Below are 26,605 nucleotides of genomic sequence, written 5' to 3'. Positions count from 1 at the left end.
CCTTAACTGAGCAAGTATGAACTAAACTTCATGGAGTGTAAAGAGTAAATGCGAATATGAAAAAAGAACATATCGATAAATGAGTGAAATAATTAGGTGAGCCATTAATCAATGCAATCAAGTTTATTTCATACAGAAATAAACTCGATTGCATTTCTTTTATCAATATCAATATGCAATTTTGTCTGATTAATACATGTTTAATATTTTTTCGAATTGGAATGAGTTTGGTAAAGTTTGGATATCAAACTAAGCGAATGATTAATCGTGTTCGTAAGAGCTATGGCCAACGATGAGCCCTGAAATTTCTCGAGCGACCTTTTCGTTAGAAGCAGCCAATATGCGCCGGGACATTAAATTAAAAGGCCCACCTTCTGGGTCAAGAACAGTCCCGCCAGCTTCCTGGATGATAATCGAGCCAGCAGCTAAGTCCCAACAATGTAGTCCATACTCAAAATAAGCATCAACATAACCATTAGCCAGCATGCATGCATTAAGAGCAGCTGATCCTAACGATCGCACTCCCTGACATTGCCATCCAATAGCAGCTAAATTTCCGAAATAAATTTTCTGATGCTCATCGGTTCGATTGCTTCCTAGTTCATTGATTAGTAAGGCTGATTTGAAGGAATCACAAGGTCTTACGTGGATAGGCTCACCATTACAATAAGCACCTTGACCTTTTTTAGCAGTATATAATTTGTTCAAGAAAGGTGAATAAATCAAGCCAAAAATGACCTCTTTGCCAACAGTTAATCCAATGCTGATGCAGCAAAAAGGAAAGGTATGGACAAAATTCATGGTTCCATCAATAGGATCAATAATCCATGTTGGACAGTCAGTCAAGTTGACTTTACCAGTAAAAGATTCTTCACCAATAAATCTGTGATCCGGGAATTTTTTCTTAAGCTCGTCAAAAACTAGCTTTTCCACGGCTTTATCTGTTTCAGTAACCAAATCAACAGGAGATAGCTTGGTTTCAATATTAGTATTTCGTCCACTTGTTTCCATCATCATGAGTCCAGCCCTTTTAGCCAATTCAATGGCAATTTTTTCACATTCTCTGAGTTGATCAGGATTCATATTGGTTGTCTGAAGAAATACAATAAAATTAGCTTTAAAACAGGTCTTGTCATGTCATAAATTGAATGCATCAAAAATAGATACTTACATAGGTTCAGATTGCACACTAAATTTGATAAAGAGATCCAGAAAACCAGCGAGTAGGTGATGTTTACAGTCTCTCAACTATCTGGTATATTATTTAAACAAGATCAATTGAATACAGTTTTACCGTATTCAGATAGCTGTTAGATTCCAGATCCTCCTAGATTTTAAATGAAAGAAAATCAAATAAGATCAATAGAACGAAACAATAGCAGCCATTGTCACAACTAATCTTTTCGAGATTTAACTCAATGACATATTGGGACAAGAGATTGGACAGTTAATTTGATAATAAAGCAATCAATATAAAAAACAAGTTAATGGATAAAATGAAATTAAACTCACTTTGGAGATACCAAAACATATGATAAGACGAAAAACAATAAAATTCACAAGTCAGAGCATGAGAGCATGAAGAAAAACAGTTACAGACATCAATGGAAAAAATCAATCAGATAGAGAAGAAGCCATATGAAGAACTAATAGATTTAGAAGGAACAGGAAGATTTATCTTCAATCAGTATATTTAAACAACGATTGTGAGGTGATATGATGGTTAGATGCACGAGGGCGAAGCCCGAGTGTATTCACTATCATATCACCGAGCAAGAGTTGTTTAAAAAGCTTACATAATGAAAGTAAAAGCTTAAGACACAATTGGTCAATTTATGGTTAAAAAATTTTATCTCTTCTTCATTGATAAGATTTGTTGGATTTAACCAAAAATTGAATTCAATTATTTCATTTAACTCTCTATGGGTTTGTTAACCAACCCATTCAAATAACTAGTGCTAATAACCAAAAATATCAGTTGCAATAACTAGCGGTTATCAAGCACTGAGCTATGTAATTTATGTTACATAACTTATGTAACATAAGTTAATTTTTCAGCATATTTGAAAAAAAGATTAAAAAAATTAGATTCAATGCAATAAAAAAGTTTCTCCGATACCGGGAATCGAACCCGGGCCTTCTGGGTGAAAGCCAGATATCCTAACCACTAGACAATATCGGATCACATAGTCTTAGAGGGATTTATTTTTATGAAAAATTTAATTTATTTTTATTTTTCCTGGTTTGAATTTACTCTACATAATTTTTAGCGCATATTTTGTTTAAATTGTACAATTGAAACTCTTATAATTAGATATTTATCTTATATCAAATCTAATGATTCCCTTCTGTAAGAAAAGGGAAACATTTATATTGTCTTTGTAAATTGTCTACATTGAAGTGAAATTTAAAATTTTTCGAGATTCCATTTCAATCTCACTCTTGAATATTTACTTTAAAAGCGTGATTAATGCATACAAGAGCCATAGCTTCCTTTACTCTTAGGTAATAAACTGGTTAATATTAATAAATACAACTAAATCTGGGTAAAATGGTTATTAAAACATTTCCATTAGCATTTTAATGCTGATTGTAATATACAAAAATTTAAAGCACCGAAAAATGGTGATAACACTCGGCCATTGATTTGGCAAAAGTTGTTGCCGTTAATCAAATTACCACATGTAGTTGGTTGCTTGGTCAACCAACTCGACTCCAGAGCCTGGCTTCTTGAACTTTGACATGGATTGACTTTTATTGTCGATGGTTTTCCAGTGATTGTTGACTCTAGTTGCACATGATTTACTATGTTTATCCTGTTGCGAAAAGTCACTCTTTTCACTCCGATTGGGTGAACCTAAATTTACAATTCGTTTAAATCAAAATCAAAATACAAACCAAAAAGCAAACAAAATGTCTTACCTAGACTGGAGGCCTGTGTAAATTTGCTGTTCATTATTGATCACTTTTTTCAATCAAAATTTTAAACTGAAACCAGCTAACGCTGAATGGCTTTAATAACTGGTTAAGATCCATACTTAGCTCCATGAATCACATGAATATTGTTTACAATTATCAGATTACCTCACAAGTGCGTTACATAACTTGGTTCATTCACTCAGTCATATGCTGATCATTGATACAATGATTCAATATTGGTTTGAAAAAGAATCCGGAAGAAAATTAAAAATCGAAGATTCTTCCTTTCGCATCGCTCACTGTGCTCATATTTTGATTCAGTCTTGAAGCTTTGACTCAAAAATTGAATCCATTCAAATCATGAATAGTCAACATCGATCAAGCATTGGTCAAACGTAGTTTAATGATAATCTCATGAAATTAATTTTCAATTCAGTGCTTAAATAACATCAATACTTGCGTTTGAATGGATTTTTACAAAATTGTCATTTTCACAGAATGATACAAGAAAAGCAATCAATTATAAAACAATACATTGAAATTACCTTACAATAGATTTCAATTGTTCAAAGGAAATGTTGATTTGAGTTAACATGATGATTAATTTCACTCATAAGCCTTTTATTTAGGCTTAGCTACACTGAAGTTATGAATGCGTTTCCAGTCTACTGGCTTAGTTAATCATGAGCTAATAAATCAAATTACAATATGTATTATAAAAAATTGTTTGTTTTCAGTTGTGGTGATTGTTTTTAGAAATGTCAATTTGTTAATCAATCAAATAGAAACAATTTAAGGTGAATTTGAACCAAACGGAATGATTAGCTAACACTGATGATCTGATTAATTGACTTCAACAATGAAAATTTGTACAATTTCATTAATAAATCTACTTTTTGATAACCTTTATTATTTTGTTTTATTTTGCTTGTAACTCTTTGTGATTAATTGTTTTCCCATAATAACACTCATCTTCAATCGTTGGCCATCTGTTTGGGAATGTTCCTATGAAAGTTCGAGGTTAATGGTTCATTTATCATGATCAAAATACGTCAATTCGATTGTTCTAGTCTTGTCTTTTTGCCCAATAACACACTCTTTACACATTTTGGGAAAGTATAAAAAAGCAGAGAAGCGTTCAATCGAACCGTCAGAAAGCTTTGCCATTGAAAGTGATATCATCTTTCGACTAACGTTATACTTTTGTTCGTCATTTGATCTTATTGAAAAATCAATAAAACTCCAAAATGAAAGTCTTTATTGTATCAATCGTACTCTCTTATGCTTGCTTTTCAACCGGTAAGTCCCTAACCAGTCAAACTAACCAGACAAGACGATTGTTGCTTTAAATGGGTTTTGTTTTTTTCTCTCTGAATAGCCTCTCCATTGTTAGGAGGACTTCTTGGTGGTGGTTCCTCATCTTGTAGTGCCGGATCAGGAGGTCTTGGCAGTGCTCTTGGTGGTGTTACTGGAACCATTGGTGGATTGACTGGTTCCCTTGGTGGCGTTACTGGATCTCTCGGTGGTATTACTAATGCTGTTGGTGGTGTTACTGGTTCCTTGAGCGGAATCACTAGTGGTGTTACTGGTTCCATTGGTGGCATTACTAAATCTGTTGGTGGTGTTACTGGCTCTCTAGGTGGAATTACTAGTGGTGTTACTGGTTCTTTGGGTGGAATCACTGGTGGTGTCTCTAACTTGGCTCAATCTGGAATCGGTAGCGCACTTGGTGCAGCTTCTAGTCTTTCCTCAGTTGGATCTGGTTTGAAGGAATCAGTTATGAACAAGGCTAAGAATATTGCTTCTTCAGCATTGGAAACTGCCAGCTCCACTGCATCGTCTGCTATCAACTCTGCCTCTCAACTCCAATCAGCTCAATCTCGATCTTCAAATCAATATTCAGCTGAAAACCAATCATCAGAAAGAAACTATGAAAACTATCAAGCTCAACAACAACAAGCTAACCAGCAATATCAAGCAGCTTCATCCAACCAAAACTTCCAAGCTTCAAGCTATGGTAGCTCCAACGGAGGATCAAGTGGTTACTCTTACAATGCTTAAATAAATGTTTTAGATGATTTTGTGATTAAATAAAATTTTACTTTATTGACTAACAATTTAAATTGAAAATGATTGTAAAGTAAAATTACTTGGTCACCTAATTACTCTATGGTTGCATGTAACATTCATTCTCATGTAATTTGTGTTAGTCGTTGAACGATTGTAACGGGTTTGCCAACATTTAATGTACTGATTCAATAAACTGTTTATGAAATTATCATTCAGTCTCTGTCAATATATTCTTTTCATGTATACAAGATCGCAACAAAAGATTGAATGATTGTTACTAAAAAGACAAAGTTAATACAATTGTTACATTTATGCACAAAAAGACACAAATACTGAAAGATAAATGAGTAAAAATGGGTGAAAATGGGCTTTTTTGGTTTGATTAGGTTAGGTTAGGAATAGTATGATTTACATTATTACAATATTTATTCTTGTGAATTGTCTGCATTGAACAAATCGAAGTGAAATATTCTACATCGAATCGAAGTTGAAATCTTTCGAGTTTTCCATTCCAATCTCACTCTTACAAGTTTACTTTAAATGCGTGATTAATGCAGAACCATAAAATATAATTAGCAAAATTATAGTAACAAATGAGGTCGATCATGAAAATAAATTAACAATAATAAATGTAATACAGACAGTAAACGTCCAATCACTCATGTAACCTTGATCGAGACAAAAAAACAGTTATCATAGTCATATTTTTGATTGTGAATGTTCAGGTTAATAAGATGACATTCTGTCTATTTGTGAGTCAAACAGTTGATTTGGATCACATTTAAATTACTAAAAATTCATGTTAATCAGGTCCGAATGGTGTAATCTTTATGCATACAAGAGTCTAAACATAATGAAATAAGCAAAGCAAATGAAAAGACAGCTAGGAACGGAAAAACCCATCCCTGGTTTATTGAGAATTGATTTTCTACGGAAAATACCATTGAAAGTATTCAATCGAAAAATACTTTATTATTATGAATAATGGAATAATGATAAAGGTAAAGAGAACGAGAATTTTTATTTTCATCTTTATCCATATAAATATGATGATATTTCATGCCCATTTACCTCGTGTTCACTTATTATTATGTTTATCTTTCATCTTCGTTAACATTAACGGAATAATGAAAGGACAATCAATTAGCTTCCTTCTTTATTCACCTACTTTGAATCATTTTACACTTTATTCACCTACATTGATCTGAATCAGGATAAATTCATTACATTTGACAAATGTACTGAATTTGTAACAGCAATTTTTGAAAGGGAAAAATAATTATCACATTAACTAAGCAGTTGACGGCAGCTAGATAAAACGATCAAGTCAATTTGTTTGACTGAAACTCGGTTGAAATAAGTATTCAACAAAAATTAGGAAAATTATGACTTCTCCTGGTTTGGTCTATTCTGCCTGCCATCCAAGGGATTATCAGAAAATCCAACAGCCCAGTTTACTTATCTTAGTGATTTTTTCGATAAAAAGTAAAGTGAACACTTTTTTACTTCCGAACGAGAGTGTTTTCCAATCTTTCAAAGTTTTCCTCTTATTCCATCAAATTGGTTTCAAGTGTTTCTGACATCGAATTTACTTTGGTCATTTAACTGTTCAACTGTTATGCTTTTGATTTATTTCGTTCTCCTTTCTTTTCTCAGTTTGATTTCTGCTCTAAAGTTGGGGTCAACTGAGGCTTATTTCAATCGCGATGGTAGGGTTAATATAGCCAACAAAAATTGGATGTCAAACATTAGTGATTCAGTCTATCTTAACCACTTATCGCTTCCTGGGACACATGATACGATGGCCTTTTATGGTGGACCTTTGGTACAGACTCAAATATTGACACTGGATTCACAGCTGCGAGTTGGGATTCGTGCCTTTGATATTCGCTGTCGCCATATTAATGATAGATTTGAGATTCACCATGGACCCATCTATCAAAAATCTGATATGGATAAAGTGTTGCAGTCGATGGTTACCTTTTTGGGTAACTTTCCAACAGAAGTGTTGCTTGTGAGGATAAAAGAGGAACATATACCGAAAAACAATCAAAGATCTTTCGCTGACACCGTTGAATATTACCTCAGTAAACCAACATTTCGTGGTTATGTTTGGAGAGGCAACTCAACTGTTCCTCTAGGAATGGTTCGGGGTAAAATTGTGATCCTTCGTAACTATCCTTCCAAGCAGTTAATTGGTGTTCCATGGGATAGTACATTGATTCAAGATGATTACTTTGTGCCAACTGTCTTCTCAATCGGAGCCAAATGGGTTAAAGTTCAAGAGCATCTGGAACGTGCTCGGTTACGTGCCAACCAATCTGATACCTTTGTCATCAATTTCCTTTCAGGAACATCACCCGGAGCTTATCCTTGTACAATTGCTCGACGAATTAACAAATACATAATGGACTGGTTAACACGATCCCAGAATGATTTTATTGGCATAATTTTTATGGACTTTCCTGGTGAAGGTCTGATCGACACTATAATAAGGTTGAATTCAGGAATCCAGGTAACCAATGATTTGAAAGAGAGTGATAGACAATTGGGATTTGCTTGCAACAATGACCGAGATAAACATCTTAATCCAGGCGAATCGTATCAATTTAAAGACAAATTGAATGGTGTTAACCTTTGTAAGTTTAAGGTTGAGCGAAAAGAAGCAACTTTGATAGTGACAGGCAATGACGATATTGTGGTGGATGATGTTGGTTTTTACCGATTTCGTGATGTTTTTCCTGATAGACTTGAGATTGGGCGATGGAACAATACCATTGAAATAATAATTTAACCAATTTATTTATAATATTTATAAATTCTTTTTAAGCTGGTTCTCAGTTCCTCTTTAAATTATTAAATATCACCTATTTATTCAAAACAATCTGATATTTTTTTGTATTTTTAAACACATACAGTAATGGCTGAGATAATGAGACTCAGTTTGTAAACAAACCCTTTTTTACATTTTTTCTTCATTGAAAATGTCAAGAAATTTATTATTGAAGATTAAAGTTAATTTCGAAGATTGAAAATGAAGAAATAAAATTTGATGATATTGAATTTGATTGTAAAATAAGTTATTTTCACTCTCGCCTAATGAATAAGCTGTTTCAAGATAAGTCTCATTACCTCGGCCCTTACTGTATAAAGTAACTTAAAGATTCAAGTTTACATCTGTTTTCACTCTTTCAAAAGCACGAAATGACCAAAAGGATGCACAAAAGCAAGAATGAGTTTAATTTAATCACTGATATAAATTATTTTCAGATAATTCACACAATTCTTAAATCATCAACTTTTTTAAACAGCAGTCAGTTTATTCCTTATTGATATTCTAACTGTATGTAATACAGTAATGGTCCCTACTATATTTTGAAAATTTGGCGCTTTTCTCTCCCTTGTTTCTTAACCGCTTTTGATGTTTGCCAGATTGTTTTTAAACTTTTTTTGCATTGTTTTAATTGTAATTAACCATGTTAAATTTTGATTAACCTTAGTAATATTTTGTAAGGCACTTTTGCCAGTCTTATTTTTGTGTATTGAAAAATGAATCTAGAGACCGGTCAATGGAGAACATTCTTGGGATGTAACTTGATTGATGAAGCTTTGGCCACAATAGCTGAAGAATGGGATCAACATATAGCCAACCTTCATCACTCCATTGTTGGTTTATGTAATCAAGACTTAAGGTATTTCTTGTCCTTATGCTTTGCAAATTATCTTTATTTACTCAGTCTGTGTAATGATCGTCTGATCATTCATATTCATATAGGTTCATATCGGTTATTTTGTTATTTTATGTCGATGTTGAAAATGGCTGTCATTGTGTCATTGAAAAAATGGGCGAGACTATGTGAAACACTGATATCTCATATTTAGTTTTTTCTTGGTGAAAATTTAATAGAAATTTGTTATCTCTTTTTCATCAGGTCCTCGGAAACTTCATCCTATTCGGCAACGCAAGCTGGTAGACGTGAAAGAAGGTTCACAGCTGCACAGAAGGCTCTTCAAGCATTATTGAACAGTGCTAATATATCATCAATTAATTCATCTTTAACATCAACCGACAGTGTTAAACGTGTTACTCGTGCTCAAGCTAGAAAACGTGTAAAAGAAAATAACTCTATAACTGGCTCAGGAGGGAATCGAAGTTTAGAATCTAACTCTTCTGTTAACGAAACTAAAAGTAAAAGGAATCTTAGAGCAAAAGTAAAGAAAGACGATAAAGATGAGACTTTCGTTAAGCCTCCAGCACCAACCATTAAGCCAGATACTGAATTACAGTGTATCAAAAACGAGCGTGATGAAACTGATTTCAAAACTTTGGATTGTGATGAATTCATGTCTTTTAAAGTCAGTCCAATTCCAAAGCTTTGTGAACCTACAGAAGAGGGTGAGGACCCATCCATGTGGAATGTAAAAAGAACAGAAATTATAAGTCAACCCAAAAAAGAAGAGCCTAACCTTGAACCAATACCTACTAATGAGGTTGAGTTTGAAGTGGTAACTCCAACAAATGCAAAAAAAGTATCACCTGAGTCAGCACCTCAAGATAGTGAATGGACTACTGACGACGAATCATTTGAAAGTGTCCGATCTATCGGGGACGAAACTTATCAAAGAATGACCAGAAAGAAGTCTCCTGGTTCGAGCCATAAACTTTCAACCGTGAAGAAAAAGAGGAAACAAACAGAATATTTCACTCCGTCTATACCTCGCAAGTCATCTAGGTTAACTAGACAAACTGCTAAACTTGAAATCACGCCGAAAGTTGAATGTCTTGTTCCAAATAATTTTCTAACTAGAACTGCATCAGCTGTTAAATGTTCACGTAAAGTACTCTCTGAAAAATCAAGTGGAACTACGACCAGTGGAAGCAGTATTGCTAGTTCAGCAGCTACTATCACTTCATCACTTGGTAGGTCAGAGTCAGTGAAAGGAAAGACGGCTGTATCTAGAACGTGTACTACTCCTGATACTAAATCTTTAACGGCTTCTGCTTTAAAGAGACGCCTGGACGAGGACGAAAAACGTAGAGCACAATTAGCTCAGCTAGAAGAAAAGGAGAAGAAAGCGAATCAACAAAGACAAGAGAATTTGAAGCAGAAAGCTTTATCCACAAAAATGAAAAATGAAGAGAGAATGAAAAAGATAGAACTCAAGAAGAAAAAAGAAGAAGAAGAAATGAAAGAGAAACGCAAAAAAGAACTTTCAAAGCAAAGAGAGATGGATGAACGCCGCAGAGAGAAAGAAGAAGCTCGTCGTCGTGAAGCACTTCGAATGCAAGAGGCTCTGAAAAGAAAGAAGGAAGAGTTCGAGCTAAGGAAACAACAAGAGGAAGAAGATAGGAGAGCTCGTCTTCTCAAACAAGAGGAACAAAATCGAAAGAAGGCTGAAGAAAATATAAGAATTAAAAAGGAGCAGGATAGGATATTAGAGATGATTGTGGCTCACAATAAAAATATTCAACAAAAAGCTCCTGTTCCTCAAAAATCTGAACATCTTGCACCAACTTTTAAGCATCCTTTACCATTAGATGTCGGAACTCCTCCAGTCTTACCTTTGAATAGTACATTCAATGTTGACAAAGAACCAGAACCAGAACCAGAATCGAAGTCAACATCAGCCAAGAAAGAAGATCCTGTCCCGAATGAAAAGTAAGTTCTTAATTTCACCAATTAGCTCGAATTACTGATTGACTTTAAACTTTCTATTACAGTTATCCACTGACTCCTCCTCCAAAGCCTAAACCATCACCAGTAAATTATGATATCAGTGATATAAAGTCAGATGATGATACTGATGACGAAGATAGACCGAGAAAACAGATACCTCCATGGGCTAAAGGTAATTTTTTGTCCATAAAAATATTTCATTTGAGTTTAATAACTTATTTTTTCACCCCCATTCAGGCGATGCCTTGTTAGACGCATTGGATAAACAATTTGCCAAATCCAGGCGAGCTCGAGAAAAAGAAATCCGGCATATATTCCCTAACTTCGATTTCTCGATTCGATTGAGTGAAATATTCAAGAGTAACCGTGTCGTTCATCCAAAATACGACAAGAGAACTAGTTCAGCTGTATGGAGCTCTCCGCCTTGTAATTCAACTTTTAATTGCAGTGTTTTAACTGATGATTCATAACTAATCCGTTTATACAAAATCACTTTTATTTAGAGATGAACAAAAAATAAAGCGTGAAAATTTCATCGAAAAACTACTATAATGTAGATCTAATGTCCGATTTTTGATCAAGTTTGTAACTTCATTGATTAGGAAACATTTGTAACTTTTTTTGTGACTTATGAAGTTACACTGCATTTTGATTATCCATCGCACATATTGTAAATTGTAAATAATCTTATATTCAATCGGAAATCTTGAACAGGATCCTTTTTATTATGATGAATTTCAAATTGAAAGTTGAGATGATACACAGTTTTAATGAATGCTTATCTCCTCCTTTGATTATATCATTAACTTCAATTCATTTTTCAACATTATCCATATTCTCGGGCCTTACACAACTAACTGGAATTCAGTGATTGGTTCTGATGCCTTAACACTTTTATCATGAAACAATGTACAGTCATTGACTTTCTGCTTTCTAAAGTCAGCCACTTAGTCCTCAAAACTGACCATTCTTCGTCCCTTGATTGTCAAGCTAAAATAAAAATTTAAAAGAATGGTTGAAGTTAAATTGAGAACATAAGACAATTCTAGTAAATCTAACCGATATTCTAACAAATTAACTGAGTCACTGTAATATTTCATTGATCATCTGCGTATAACATGAAAATAAAATGATTTAAATAATTAAACTCTAAAATTATTGCAATCAATGAAAATTTTATGTTTAATTTCATTTTCGACTTTTAAATTACGCGGATTTCTTACTAACCTGTCGCCATCTGACGAGTTATTTGATTAGAAATAACGTTTTAACACAGTTTTTCACTTTTTGACAATAATTTGTTTTGGTAAGGTTGTACTATAATTGTTGTTGTTGTTGTTGTTGTTTTTGATCTCTTGTTAATTAATTGATTGTGATAGTTAAGTGATGATAACTGTAAGTGTAACATGAAAATTTTTTATGAGAAGAGTTGTTAATTAAAATGATAATATCCAAACAAGTGGTTAAATCGAGGCAAAAGTATCCATGCCCATTCAATAACACTATAAATTGTTAATGTTAACAACACAATCATCTGTGGCCCAGCCACAACCCCAACAGCGACCTCAACAACCACCTTCATATCATTTAAAATGGATCAAATGGAAAGGGAATAAATGTCCGATAGTCACTCAAAATGAAAATGGTCCTTGTCCGCTGATTGCTATAATCAATGTTTTATTGATGAAAGGACGATTACGTCTACCTTCAATGATGGAAGTAATCACAGCAAATCAATTAATGGAATATCTTGGCGATTGTATATTGGAAAATATCCCTAAAGGCCTGAAAGAAGAAAATCAACTTAATTATGAACAAAATATGCATGATGCTATCGCTATTCTTCCCAAGCTGCAAACCGGATTAGATGTTAATGTTCGCTTTTCCGGTGTCTCTGATTTTGAATTCACACCCGAATTAATTTTCTTTGACCTTCTCCACATTCCTCTTTATCATGGCTGGCTTGTTGATCCAAATGATGTCGAAACAGTATCATCTATTGGTAATCTGAGTTATAATCAATTGGTAGACAAAATAATTACTCATAAAACCTCTACACGGCCAGAATCAGCCTTCGAAGGTATTTATTTATTAATATTTTCATCAGCTTAATTTTTATCATGTTTATATATATTTTGTAATGTCGTTTTTATGGATAATTTTGTAACGTTGATATTTCAACCCACACATCGATTAATTGACATAGAAAGCTCGTAGGAGGCGAAAATTTTCTTGCAGATATTATTTTGCTGCAAGGTTACTTATTCTGATTACAAAATTATTCCAAATTAAATTACGATGAGTAAATAAGATAACGTTTGCAAAAGATAAAGAGATAATATTTTTGAAATTATCTAGATTTAACTCTTTTTTGTTCTTGACCTGAATGATTCAACTTTTGATTCAATTATGGATTTTTATTTTCAGATTGTCCTTTTCCTGTCATTTTCGTACACATTTGATATCATGTTACTATTATTCCGGTGTACTTTTGATTAATATCAATTTACATTACTTATTAATCATGAATTATTTTTTTTTGTTTTAAAGCTTTAGTTGTCGAACAATTTTTGGAAAGAACCGCCTCGCAGTTAACCTATTTTGGTTTGTCTCAGTTAAATTCAACGTTAAAAGATGGTGAACTTAGTGTTCTCTTCCGAAATAATCATTTTATTACATTATATAAACATAAGGTATTTATCATAATACTTCAAAGTTTTCTCAATATTTTCGCTACTTATCATTTTTACTCATTTCTTTATTTCTTACTTAACAGGATCAATTATTTCAATTGGTAACTGATCAAGGTTTTCTAACTGAATCTAGAGTAGTTTGGGAAACACTCAGCAATATTGAAAATGATGGATTATTTGTTGATGGTGACTTTACTCCAGTTCCTCCTAAGACTTCCTTAACTGTCGAAGATCAGCAAGTTCAAGTTGATCAAGATTACCTTATTGCATTAAGTCTTCAAGAAGAACAGAAAAAGGAGTTCGAGAAAGAAAAAGAATGGGAAAATTTTAAAACAGAGAATGGTTTGAATGAGCTTAGTGACGAGGAATTCGCGCGTAGACTGCAAGACGAAGAAAAACGTAAAGCAGGACAATTAGTTAGTTACCAGTAAGTTTCATAATTAAAATCAATTTTTATTTTCATCTTTTTCATCCATGGTGTTATATATATTACCTCGATTGCTTTTTCGTTTCTTTTTGTTCCAGGGAGCCTCAAACTGGGCAAACATCTCAGGTAAAATATATTTAAATTTATTTATTTATTTTCTATACTGATTTATCGATTTCTTTGCAGAATGAAAGCCAGTCAAATCTCGATTTAAACGTTGAACCTAGAGAAAACTTCAGGTCACTTCAATCGGGAAATAGGAGAAGTCAGAGTTTACCATCGAGAAAAAATAGCAGCAAACCAGATGAAAAGTCGTCAAAGGTAATTGCTGAGCTTTAATCATCAAATTATCATCCGGAATAATTTATTTATTATTGTTTAAGAAAACTAATTTTTGCCATTTTGCCTTCTCCTTTCCAGTGCTCAGTGATGTGACACCTATTTAAACAAATTAACATTGTATAAAACAATAAAAAGGTATTCAATTATCTTATATTCCTACTTTTATTATCACATCACATCATTCTGGTTGTTGCAACCCAGATTTTCTGATTTTACATGTTTTGTAATGTTAAATCATTGTCTTTTTGATTCTCATTGAAACTAGCATCATCAACATTGGTTAGTGAACAAGGCCAAATATTTTTTATTATATTTACTTGATGACTAGATCTCATTGATGCGAGCCTATGATTTGATGGTCGAAAAATCCAAATTATGGATAAGCGAGTTATTTGAATCGCCACTGATCAACTGACTGCACAATTCAGATCACATCAAGTACGGGAATCACATAACCATGATAACTTGAAGAAAATTTGCGTAACCATGAGACATAAAAGATAAATTTGTAATTTTTCTGTACAATAAACATGTACAATAAACTTTTAACACTTCATCATTAGTGGTTCAGAGGAATGGTAGATTATTCTTTCTTTTTGCTTTTAGACTTTTGAGGTTTATGTCGAGACTTGATTTCACTTTCCCATTTCTTTTTGTACATTGTATACAATCTCATAGCCGCTCTAGCATCTTGAACGGAATCGTGTTCACCATGTTGAATATCAACACCTAAAAGCTGAGATGTTAAACGTTTTAATGACGGTTTTCCTCCTCCTTTGAGCATTTTCTTAAAATAAACGCTTGTATCTCGTATTCGACTTCGTGGATGATCTAAGAAAAGTACTTTAAGATCGTTCTTTAAAGCATGACCAACCAGTATCCTTCCTTTAATTATATCATTAACGTCGTATTGTACTTTCTTGAAATCTTCACCATTCTCAATATCCTCAGGTCTTATACCACTAACTGAAGTACGATAATCAGTAACGGGCTCTGTTGGTTTAACATATTTATCATATAAACAGTGTCCAAATTGATTAACCAGTGATACTCTAGCAAGAATTGATTGAGTACCTTTGTCACCAACACCAACCATTTCACAATCCATACCAACTGTTCGAGTCAATCCCTGGAAACTGGTGTTTTTAACCAAGCCATCTCGTGGTTGATCATTCTTCTTATTCTTATTGAATCTTGAACCATTCCTAAATCTTCGATTCGGTTTTTTACTTGGTTTTGTAGTCTCCATTGAAAATAGTTAACTATTATCTTAAATTAACAAAAATTAACATTCACCAAAATCAAAATTGTAAACAGCATTTTAAAAATATAGTCACATGAAAAGATCGGTCAGCAGTTCCCTCTGATGTTTCTATAAGAAATTAAGCATCTATGGCGGTACAGTCAATCGCCTTAAGTTTACAAAAGACCAATAGTAATAGAAAATTAATTAACTAATTAATTAATGTAGTGTTGAATTACAGTTATGTATACTGTTTCGTCTACTATACTCAATAGTTCAATTATTTTATTTCAGTTTTACTTCAAGTTCTTTTAATTTTCTATATTAAAGTTATCGATATTATATGATTGATATTTCACATTGATAAATAGTTCAAGTAGGTTTCAAGCACAGCATGGTATTTTTAGTGACATAACTTTTTGATGGGTTTGTTGATTTTTCTCAATGTTTCCAAATTTATCAGTAATTCTTTATAATGTTGGACACAATTAAATTCAGTGATTCTCTTTTTCCATTTTGAAGAGTATAATTTTCCCTTTAATGTTGAGTGTTGAGTGTTGAGTCTTAAGTGTTAAGTTTCATCCAAATTGCATAGGGTAAGTAGTTGTATTGTTGAATTGTGTAATTATTTAATTCAGTTATTTTTAACCTTTCCATTCTTTTTCTTCCATTTGATGAAATATTGATTTAGTTTAATCAACGCAGGGTGATCCTCCATTGAAGTATTTCTTTATTTAAATGGGTATCCAGATGTTTGGTGTTTTAACTGTTCAATCATATCTACTTGTGTTTTAATTATCAATCATCAGGTGGTGACATTTTGAGATTTTTTTGTAAATGCATATTTTTTCACCTTTTATGACGCTTTTAGTATTAATTTAATAATTTTAAGGCTTTCAGTTAGCGTAGCAATGCTGAAATCTATTTAATTGGGAAAATCACAATCTACAAATAAAACAACTGCACTTTTTCACCGAAATCTGGATCACAGAATTGCAAGATTCGCTGATAGACTCGAAACTGAGTTGTTTTTGATCCAATAGATGGCGCTTGGGGCTATCAGCGCCACCTGACAGATAACCGGAAGAACTAATATCATTTGAGCCTTTACTCTTTGCTCATGTGCAATGGTGCAATGTTAGACAAAAAAGTTCCAACTCTTTTCTGACTGTAGATTCATCAAGTGGATGATGGCGAAAACATTGAACTCAGTTTCTCCTAACTTTCCCCTGTACTATTTTATTTACCATTCTTAATCTCATCGTTACCTATAAATTGTTTCAAAATGGATACAGATTTAGGATTGATAAGTGATATCTTCATCAATGATTCCAGTATGGATAACGAGATTTTCAGTCATTCAAATTCACAATTTGTAAGTTTAATTCTTAATTATTTTCAATTTTGTTTCAAATCTTTCTCTCTCTCTCTATCTCCATGTCTCTATCTCTCTCTCTCTTTCTCCGCTTCTTTCTTTCTCCTCTTTCTTTTTTCTATCTCATCATTAGTTGTCATCTTATTACCTAGTCTTACCTGGCAGTTTTTGCACTCATGATTTTTGCTGAAGAAACTAGAAATCATCGGACTTCAGCAAAATTACAACTTATTCAGAGGTTTTTTCTTGTTTTATCGGCTTTTACCATTTCTCCTTTTCGGCTTCTAGATAATTCATAGAGTGAAAAAGGTATGATTAAAATCATATACGGAAACGGATATATCATGAAATGATGAAGATATGAGTGAAAAGAGAGAAAATTTTGAAGGAAAAATACCGAGAAATCAATTTTTCTGCAACACAATTAACATAACAATTAACATTATGATTAACATCACAATCAATACAATATTATCTTCTCATTTAATTCGATTATCATACAAAAAGATATACAATAATGATTATTCAATCCTTGTTTTGTTATTTCTTTCATTATCATAAGAAGAAAATTATTTACCTTTTGATGAAAACTTTTGATTGGTGCAAAAGAAGAGAAAAGGAATTAAATTTTTGCCCTGAACCATTTCATTTTTTGAGATTTCAGATTAACAATTTTGTCATGATGACCTTGAATTAACTGGTTTACCTGAACAGGTACAAAAATTCTTGTATTGAGTTTCACTCTTTACTATCACATTTTTGATACTTTACTTTATCACCTTAATTTTATTGACTGGTTTAGATTTATCCTGAATCAAGAAAAAAAAGGTTCAATATAATGAAATAAAATTATTGCCTGATTAATGCTAGTAATAAAAGTACAGAAACATAAAAAAAGAGTAAAAATAAGTTATCATAATTTTCAGCTTAAACAACTTGAAACAATTGTAGCATAATCAAACAATTGATTCAACAACTTATTATTCAATATCTCAATGGTATTGAAATGTTTCCGATTAAATCTCACATTTTCACTCATTGATATCACTCATACCAATCGTTAGATTAGGTTTAAATAGTCTCAAGAATTACTGTTGACCATCACAGATAATCAGTTAATTACCTGGTTACAATGAAACTTGACCTTTTTATTTTCAGCAAATTTACTATAAATAACAACATCGATAATTGCAGTTTGTTTGTTAATATTCAATGCACCTTAATTTGGTTGTTAAGCTTATCCATTTAGCCGTAAGAGATGACAATTAGAAGATAATTTGCTATTAATCAAATAAGCAAATTGAATGCAAAATAGGAATATAATCTTGATTTGAAATAGGCATTCATTTGAACCATGAAATTATTATACATTTTACCAGCAATAGATAACAATTAATAATTGATAACCCAATAAAATTAGCTCTTCTTTTCTCTTAATGAACATAGAAATGTAACAATTAATTTCAACATTTTTTTATTGATTTTCCTTCCTTTTCCCATCCTTTCCTTGACATTATTATTTAGTCAATTTGATTTTCATTTCTGTTATCAATTCTGTATTATTAACTTATTATTTGTTTTCTTTTTTCTCCCATTTTTTTCCTTTTTCTGCATGATTTTTGGTTTCTCTCTCATCTCTTTTTTTACCCAGAACGATTGGAATGATTCAGATAATCGCAGTTATAATGTAATCATTCTTAACGATCGCCTCATGTCCGAAACCGTCCAATCAGAACATTCATATTTCAATAGTGCGTCAACTTTAAACCATAACTTAGATGATGATGATCTTTCAAATGATGCTGATCTCACTGAATCTCATGGATCATCTTTTAAAGGTAACAATTTTTCCAACCACCAATCCAAATGTTTAGGTAACGAAGTAAAAAAGTAAAAGAAAGGCCAAAATCAACTAGGATAAGTTTCAGGTCAAATTATGGCTTTAGCTGGTATAAACAGTTTTTTGGTAATTTAATGAGATAACTTGATCTGCTATTGGTTTTTGTAGCTTCAGGTTGTTGTTGTTACTTCTGCTTTTGCTGTTGTCTTTCATCTTTTTTTGTAGACATTGGCTTAAGGTCACAATAACTATTTGATGGTTGGCTGGACATTCCGTTTCAGCAAGGTTACCAGCTCCTCTTTGCTCTTCCTCTTTCTTCATTTAGCTTCTTCTTGTTCTCCTTTTTGCTTTCTTCATAATCTTTTTTGCTCTTCTCATCTTCGCCTTCTTTGCACCATCTTAAATCCCTTCCATCCCCTTGGACACGTTTGCATGATCAACATGATATTAGCGTCAACCCATTGTTGACATGGCTCACTAACCACGATTATAAATGCTCCTGCTAGAGAAGACAAGAGAGTAAAATGATGATAAGAGAAAAGGGGTGAGAAAATAGGTCTAATTATATCTAATTAACATGCTAATTCAATAAGTCAGGTTTCGTATTAAATGATTGAGATGAAGCCAAGAGTTGGAGAGTAAGAAGGGAATGAATGGGAAAGATATTAATGAATTAAAAATGGAAGGCAAATGAAATTACAATCAAAGTTAATACTAATTGTAAACAAATATGATTGAGTTTAGTATTTAATTTGATTGCATAAGTAAGAGAAAAGTACTTTTTTATGTCAAGAATCTTAAAGTACATGGTGTGAGTATAAATTTATAGGGAATACAGGTTGAACGCTGAGGAATTTTATTGCTCAAGAAACAAATAGATCTAAAAGCGCTTAATGCGCATCAAACCTTCTTCGCATCAACGCTTCTTTTCCCCCAGTGAAAACTTTCTTTCCATCCTGAAGTTGAACAAGATAATAATAATAATAAGAATGGGAATAAGAAGAAGCAGAAGAAGTAGAGGTACAAGTAGAAGAAGAGAAGAAGAAGAGAGAAGATGATGAAAACGAGAATGATAAAGAATTAACACACAAACAAGGTAGAAAGAGAGAAAGACAGAGAAGATAGAAAGGGAAGATGAGAGCAAGTTTTTCATGAGTCCTGAATAAGAGGACTACATACCTGTTGGAGTCAACAACATTTGGTAAGAAGGTCAGCAACCTTCGGCGAAGCTCCCATCAGCAATTTTTGTAAAGCAAAAGGCCTTAGCCTACCTGTCTCAGACGTGATCAACAAGCTCAAAAAACAATAATTTCAACATTTTTTAAAAACTGAAGATGATTCCACCTGACGCGTTTTTACACTATCTCCATCTATTGATCATTTATTACAAATTTACATTCAATTTTTTAAACTCTTTTTCACTCTTCATCACATTTCAATTGTAAACATAATTTAATGTTTATTGCACTTATTTTTTTTCTTCTTCTCTCTCGGCAATCTTAATCAAATTTTCCTCTATTACATTTAGTCTAAATTTTTGTCTCTTCTTTCGCCTTTTTGCTTTGCTGCTCATAGACTAATTCAATTGAATACACTAGTTGATGTTGACTTTTACATCTATCAATTTTATTTGTAATTTTATTTGTAATCTTTTTCTTCTTTTTCCTTGTACATTTCCCTGCCTTTTTCCTGTTGAACTTTGAATTATCTTAGACATGGATATTGAAGCTGAATGTTTCCCCTGCATACCAATGTCAAGTGCAATTCAAATGAATGGACTTCCAATTGGGCATAGTTTGGTTGTTTCCGGCGGTAACCGGCGGCCTTCAGTAACTTCCTCCAGTTCAACTGGTTCAAGTAATAGTTCTAGCAACAGTGGTACTCTTGGTACTCTTACGGGCAATTCAACCGGTCTACTTGGACCCGAAATTAATAACAATGGTACGACCATTAATAATGAAAACACCAATGGACTCAATGGCAACTCCAGTGGAACCCGGAGTTTAACATTAGCAGCTCTTTTAAATAGTAATTTACATTCTCTATTTGTTTAAATTGGACATTGATAAAGTTTACCCATTAGCATTGTTGCTTTCCTATTGACCTGTAAATTGTCATGCAAATTAATCAATGACCTCAATGGGTTGAATAGGATGAGACAAGATTTAAAAGAATCCAAAAGGGAAGGAATACAAAACACACTTAATGAAACTTAGCACAATACAACCTTTAATGATACAATTTAATTAGCCAGTTTCTGAATATAATTGAAATTACAGTATAAACAGTTAATAGTTTTTTGTCTTTTCTGTCTTACATTTTCTTCTTTTCTCATTACTAATCTGGTTTTATTTCAACTCTTTTTTCAGGATTACCGCCAACTCCACCTGGATCAAATTCTGGGTCTGACTGTGAAATGTCAACACCTAGTAATAGCAATAGTAGTAATAGTTTATTTCAAAATAGCACATTAGCCCAATCAACTATTCCTAGTAGTTTAACATCATCGCTGTATGGTGTTACTGGTAATGATCATATTAGCAATTTGAATCTAAACACAGTAACTAGGACGACAACGGGTAGCAATTCGCACCATCTTTCACCAACATCAACCTCAACTCGCCCCAATGGACGTAAATCACGTAACAACAATAGCATACTTTCAACTCATTCACCATTATCTTCATCGTCTTCCTCTTCATCTTCATCACCTTCATCGGTTACCTCAACAACTAATAATAATTTAACCTCTACCACCAACAACAATAATACCACCTCAACCACCTCACCATCATCTTTATCTTCATCCTCCTCATCACCACCGCAAACACCAGCAACAACGACAATAGCAACATCGCCAAGCTCCTCTTCAATATCACCAGCCTCTTCGATCTCATCATCAACCTCATCTTCCTCATCTTCCAATTCATCAACGTCTTCTCTCTCCCTTTCCTCGTCCTCTTCTTCCTCATCCTCCTCATCAGCCCCCTCACCTCTGGGTGCCTTATCGTTACCCCTCTCATCAGCCTCCTCAACAAACTCAAGCCCATCTAAACGTGATAATGGTGGCTCATCGAAAACCGTTCGTAACCTTAGCACAGCAGCCGCCGTCTCATCTTTAATATCTGTCCAGCCCAAGAACGCTGCAAGTGGAACAGCCGTTATTTTAACTGAAGAAGAAAAAAGAACCTTAATTGCTGAAGGTAAGCACATAATTAATGAACAAATTTATGGCAATTACAAATTTTCTTGCCTCTCAATTACGATCAAAGATAGCAATTTAAGTCTTCAAAGACGCTTCAGCCAAAAACATGGTTACAACAATCAAGAAACTTCTATTACTGTCGATTTTCTTATAAAATTAGTTGTTCAGTTCCATCGCATGAATGAAGATAAAAAATCACATCTCTCTCACACACACACAAAACACTCAAACATGCATTCAACTTGAATCAAAAATAGTCTCCTTCTGACTTGAATAATCAATAACCGTTGATACTAAATCATATTAAATGCCACTAAATCATGAAAAGATTAGTATCTCAGTTCTACTAAAAAAAATAGTTACCTCAATTGGAATAATAATGAGCCGTTAACATTTAAAAATCTCAAAGTTAATTCAAGGAAGAACAAATTATTAAATTTTTTACACTCATAAACTGTATGTGGTCATTTAATATAATCTCATCAATTATGCTCTGACCATAGCTCATAAAAAAACGTAGTTTCAATTCTCGGCCCAACATCAATAGTTTACATTAATTTTAATCGGAAAATGATCAAAAGATGAATTTGCACTTTGTCTTGAATTTCATTTCAACTCAAAAGCACATTCAGCTAATAATATCAACCAATTTTCACTCCTTAATTCAATTTTTTTTTCTTCTAATATCATGAATTAAAAACCAAACTCATGATTAATCCTCTTTATCACCAACATTTACGTTGCTGCGTGAGTTTTAACTTCAGTTTCCTGCGATTAGACATTTAATTTTTTTCAACATGACTTTTACACCTTTGAATGAATTTTTTTTCCTTCTCAATATTATTTACCATTTTTTTCATTCCAACTCAAATATTGTATCATTTTGAACACATGTAAATAAAAGCATTGCCTGTGTAAATAGCAATGGTAACCTTTGTTGGCGACACAATTTCGCCCTCCATTGAAGATAGACTATTTTCAGGGGAATCATTTATTGCTATTGTATTTTGTTGAAACAAATGATGTTTTATTAGAGTAACACTTTTGCACCTCTTTGCCAATTTTATTTTATTTTTTTGCCAATCTTTACCTTCTTCATTGATTGGCAATCAACACCACAACTGAAAGTAAAAAAAGGATTGATACCAAGTTAATCGAGTATAATTTACCTTTACAACTCTTTCAGGTTGCTTTTTTTTGGCCAGATATAATAATGATAATAGTAATAATAGTGTTGATGATGATGATAATGGCGGTTACAGGTTAGTGATTGACGCCTTTTGATGATGGTTTAATGAAGAAGAAGAAGAAGAGAATAAGAAAGAGAGAGAAGAAAGGTTAAACTGTGAACGAACTATTTACCTGTGCGAATGTTGCTGTTCCAATTTGAATTAAGGTGATTCCAAATTTATAAATATTTTCATTTTTGATTGATTATTATTAATAGCCAACGTTACAAAATTGATCATTTTTCTTTGCTTCTTTACCATCTTCAATTACTATTCATGGGTGGATTTTTGATGATAATGATGCTCTTCTTGATGATCATGATGAGGCCGTCAGGCTCTGTGATACACCCTGCGTATGTGTATCAAGTTAATAGTCAAGAAAGATTTACAGAAAATCAAAGAGTTGCCAATTTTAGGTAACATCATTCAAACTCTACCTTCAATTGTTTTCACATTTTCAGATTTACTCATCAACATCATCGTTTTTTTTCGCTTCTTATCAAAACACACACAAAAAAAAGTGAGTGAAAAATCAAATTGTTTGATTGTTGATGAGATTGGGTTGGTTAAGAAAATGAGAGTGAACAATCAATGTAATTAGAACGGCAACAGTTAAGTGGTGAAAAATAAAGAAGAAAAAATTGACCCATTTCTGTCAACTATTATAGTTGATGGTTCTGATTCATCATGATTATCATTGAAGTAACAAGTAAAATGACCAAAACCTTATCTAAACAGCAAATGTATCTTTTAAGAAAGATAATCTTTGCTTTTCAAATCCCTGGGTTAACTTTGAACGCCATGTTAAGCCTATGTTCAATACCAACAACCATTTTAATTTAGTTTATTATTCAGGTGCTTTTCAACTTTGAATCAAGTTTAATTTATATAGATAAAAGTTAATTAATGTAACCATTCAATAACGATTGACGTTCTTCTGCTCTTCTTTTATCACCTTTACCAATATTTAGCTGATTGTTAGAAGGTTACTGGTTTAATTGTTCACCATTTACACAAACATATCACTTGTTATTAATATCATTATCATTTAAACAAATGCTATGAGCATATAAAACAATTGTATTGTCTGTTAGGTCTATGTGTATAAAAGACAGTTGGTTGATTGTTATTCAATTTCAATCTAACAGCCTTTTCTTTCCCATCAAACAAACATGATTTATCCTGTTGATACCAGCAACTCAAGTATCAAAAGATGCTGGTTTCAAGCCATCATCATGATAATCTTTTCAGATTTCTCCTTCTTCTTCTTCTTCTTCTCCATTCATTGTAATACATTAGTTTCATTTTCACCCAATTTGCAAGATGAAAGTAAACCCAAATTATGAAGATCACATTGAAGTTGAAATCAACTGAGTATTGAAACTGTCCAACATCAAAACACAATGCACAATACAATTTCAATTTTCTCCACCTGATCTTTACTTATCATCATCATCGTCACAATCATCCTGTTAATCATGATAATGTATAAACATGTTAAATCATGTGTATAAATCATTTTGGCCTAAACTTGTTATGATTAAGGGTTAAAAGGTGAGGCTAAGCTGGTTTAACTTTTTTTACATTCAAATGTAATCCGTTGAACCATTGAATTGGCAAAAAAAAGGTTGAATTGAAGTTAACCAATTTTTATCAAATTTCAATTGAATGGAAATGAAATTAAATATTATTTACTATAAGATGTGGTCAATAGAAATGGCACAAACTTTTGTATGGTCACAATTAAAATTTGTACCATTTTTTGTGCTTTCGTATTGATCACACCTTAATCAGTCACAATTCCTTAATCCTGTTCTAATTTATTTACAAAATCATGTTTTACTTTCTCTGTTAATGTTGACCAGTCAAAGTCTTAACAATCAAATGAATTACTGCAAACATAATGTATATTTCATTTGCAGTAAACATCAATCAAGTTAAATATGATCTTAACAATTAAATTGTTAACTTTGATAGGTGTAACAATAATTTGTTACAATATCAAGTTTCCAGTAATTATAATCAGAGATTGTGTATCATTGAATGTGTCACTTTTTGTGTGTTGTGTAACAAGTTATGAAATATTACTATTAAAATAGACAAACTAATCAAAGTTTGATCATTTATTAAGACACGGCAAAACTATGTCAACATTTGATTTACAAATAAACTGATTAAATGTTTAAATTAATTGTAATAAAAGGCTACAATAATTCATAACTGTAACAGTGATTTTACCTGAAGATTGTACAAAAAATCATTGAAAGTGTTGTAAATGAGCTTCATAAAAGCATGAATCGTGCAAATTACAACCAAAGATTTTTGTCAACTCGCGATAATAATAATGTTATTAAAACATTAAACAGGCAACAATTTAAATTTCAACCAATCCACTTGCTACTCATGTTTAAAATTTGCTTTTTACCTTTTACATGGTTGACTTAGCAGAAAGGTGTTTTAATATTAGAAGCGAAAAAAAACTGTTCGTAATTGAGGCAATATCAACAAATTTCTCCTTCTTATTATCTTTTCTTCTTCCTTCTCCCTTTTCTCATCATTATTATTGACTGACCATTGATTCAATTTATTAATTGTCTTCTCTTTTTTATCCCAACAATTTAGGTTATCCAATTCCAACACGATTTCCATTAACCAAAGCTGAAGAGCGAAGTCTTAAGAAAATTAGGAGAAAAATAAAGAATAAGATTTCAGCCCAAGAATCGAGGCGCAAGAAAAAGGAATACATGGAGGAACTTGAAAGACGAGTTCAACAGTTGGACCAACGGGCCAAAGAATCAGAGAGACGGGCTCAACAATTAGACCAACGGAATAAAGAATTGGAAAATGAAAATAAAACGTTAATGCAGCATTTTAGCCTTTGCAAGGCAACCCATACTCATGTCAATCAGCAGCAATTAACAAGCACAACGGAATCCTTGTTAATGTCTCTTGATTTACCAATGATGAAAAAAATCAAAATTGAACCAGAAGAGGAGGATGCTGGGTCAACTATTTAAGAATCAAAAACATAAAGATATTTTAACTTATACGCCTTCAACTACCCATTTTTGGTACAACACATTCAACATGAATGCATGCGATGTGATGCACAATGTTCAACACGGATTTTTTTATTATTATTAATTTTATTATTATAATTATTATTATAGCTAATTGTAATTCTCTGATTGTTGGACAATCTCTGTTTTTTTCCTGGGCAAACGAAAATTATTATATTATTCTTATTATCTTGACTTCTCTAAGAATTGAAATGTATCATCCAGCATAATTATGGGTTCTCTCTTCTTCTTCTTCTTTCTCTGTCTCTTTTTTTTCCTTCTCTTTCTTTTTCTCTTTCTCTTCTTGTTTTTTTTCCTTCTTCCTCTTCTTTTTTTTCAAATCTGGTCAATTGCTTTGGATGAACGAGAATATCTGATCAATTATTATCATAATAAATTTATGGGTGAAAACTGAATCTTCAATCTATTTTGATTTAACCAAAAATTGAATGTTAAGGCTTTTATGAGTTTTTCAGTATCTAATCATTTCTCCTTTTTTTTGTTAACTTTCCAGTATAAAGGCAA

General features: G+C 32.5%; 5 protein-coding genes, 3 long non-coding RNA genes and 1 other non-coding gene across 12 annotated transcripts; 4 read left to right on the top strand and 5 right to left on the bottom strand.

Moving 5' to 3' along the window:
* Positions 1-97: 97 nt before the first annotated feature.
* Positions 98-1,250, bottom strand: LOC107369539 (inositol monophosphatase 1). Its single transcript, XM_089269012.1, has 2 exons — positions 1,172-1,250; positions 98-1,092 (listed from the first exon to the last, which is right to left on the bottom strand). The coding sequence occupies exon 2, from the start codon at positions 1,081-1,083 to the stop codon at positions 262-264; it is 822 nt and encodes a 273-aa protein (XP_089125138.1). The 5' UTR covers positions 1,084-1,092; positions 1,172-1,250; the 3' UTR covers positions 98-261.
* An 860-nt stretch (positions 1,251-2,110) lies between these two features.
* TRNAE-UUC (transfer RNA glutamic acid (anticodon UUC)) lies at positions 2,111-2,182 on the bottom strand. Its single transcript has one exon. It is a non-coding gene; the product is annotated as a tRNA-Glu (tRNA).
* A 359-nt stretch (positions 2,183-2,541) lies between these two features.
* Positions 2,542-3,049, bottom strand: LOC112539606 (uncharacterized). The gene is made up of 2 exons (XR_003083502.2): positions 2,923-3,049; positions 2,542-2,857 (listed from the first exon to the last, which is right to left on the bottom strand). It is a non-coding gene; the product is annotated as an uncharacterized LOC112539606 (long non-coding RNA).
* Positions 3,050-4,079: 1,030 nt separating this feature from the next.
* On the top strand, positions 4,080-11,210 carry LOC107369524 (uncharacterized). The gene is made up of 7 exons (XM_015937486.3): positions 4,080-4,218; positions 4,298-4,979; positions 6,646-7,699; positions 8,536-8,681; positions 8,922-10,649; positions 10,712-10,839; positions 10,905-11,210. Exons 1-7 carry the CDS (start codon positions 4,167-4,169, stop codon positions 11,135-11,137), a joined length of 4,023 nt encoding a protein of 1,340 aa, XP_015792972.2. The 5' UTR covers positions 4,080-4,166; the 3' UTR covers positions 11,138-11,210.
* Positions 11,211-11,962: 752 nt separating this feature from the next.
* LOC107369534 (ubiquitin carboxyl-terminal hydrolase MINDY-2) lies at positions 11,963-14,691 on the top strand. Its single transcript, XM_015937497.3, has 7 exons — positions 11,963-12,747; positions 13,218-13,360; positions 13,444-13,787; positions 13,886-13,913; positions 13,974-14,108; positions 14,208-14,264; positions 14,395-14,691. The coding sequence occupies exons 1-6, from the start codon at positions 12,183-12,185 to the stop codon at positions 14,220-14,222; spliced, it is 1,230 nt and encodes a 409-aa protein (XP_015792983.1). The 5' UTR covers positions 11,963-12,182; the 3' UTR covers positions 14,223-14,264; positions 14,395-14,691.
* On the bottom strand, positions 14,268-15,430 carry LOC107369535 (RNA exonuclease 4). The gene has a single exon (XM_015937500.3). It carries the CDS (start codon positions 15,376-15,378, stop codon positions 14,713-14,715), a length of 666 nt encoding a protein of 221 aa, XP_015792986.1. The 5' UTR covers positions 15,379-15,430; the 3' UTR covers positions 14,268-14,712.
* Positions 15,431-15,830: 400 nt separating this feature from the next.
* Positions 15,831-16,345, top strand: LOC149093343 (uncharacterized). Its single transcript, XR_016199742.1, has 2 exons — positions 15,831-15,968; positions 16,244-16,345. It is a non-coding gene; the product is annotated as an uncharacterized LOC149093343 (long non-coding RNA).
* A 209-nt stretch (positions 16,346-16,554) lies between these two features.
* Positions 16,555-26,496, top strand: LOC107369520 (uncharacterized). Of its 3 annotated transcripts, none has more exons than XM_025162342.2 (5): positions 16,555-16,747; positions 18,399-18,585; positions 20,301-20,528; positions 20,957-21,790; positions 25,644-26,496. In XM_025162342.2, exons 1-5 carry the CDS (start codon positions 16,658-16,660, stop codon positions 26,036-26,038), a joined length of 1,734 nt encoding a protein of 577 aa, XP_025018110.1. In that variant the 5' UTR covers positions 16,555-16,657; the 3' UTR covers positions 26,039-26,496. The 3 variants fall into 3 exon arrangements, with proteins under 3 accessions (XP_025018110.1, XP_015792966.2, XP_089125133.1); XM_015937480.3 differs by having other exon boundaries at positions 20,301-20,615; XM_089269007.1 differs by lacking the exon at positions 18,399-18,585 and having other exon boundaries at positions 20,301-20,615.
* LOC107369521 (uncharacterized) lies at positions 18,205-19,938 on the bottom strand. 2 transcript variants are annotated; one of them, XR_001570331.3, is made up of 3 exons: positions 19,767-19,909; positions 19,494-19,543; positions 18,205-19,089 (listed from the first exon to the last, which is right to left on the bottom strand). It is a non-coding gene; the product is annotated as an uncharacterized LOC107369521 (long non-coding RNA). The 2 variants fall into 2 exon arrangements; XR_003083515.2 differs by lacking the exon at positions 19,494-19,543 and having other exon boundaries at positions 19,767-19,938.
* Positions 26,497-26,605: the final 109 nt, after the last annotated feature.

Source organism: Tetranychus urticae, chromosome 3 (genome assembly GCF_039701765.1).
Source record: "Tetranychus urticae isolate SD_2017Ah chromosome 3, NJAU_TeUrti_SD_1.0, whole genome shotgun sequence".
Classification (NCBI taxonomy): Eukaryota; Metazoa; Arthropoda; class Arachnida; order Trombidiformes; family Tetranychidae; genus Tetranychus; species Tetranychus urticae.
Note: the sequence above shows the minus strand (reverse complement) of the source record. Positions and strands in the feature narration are given on the sequence as shown.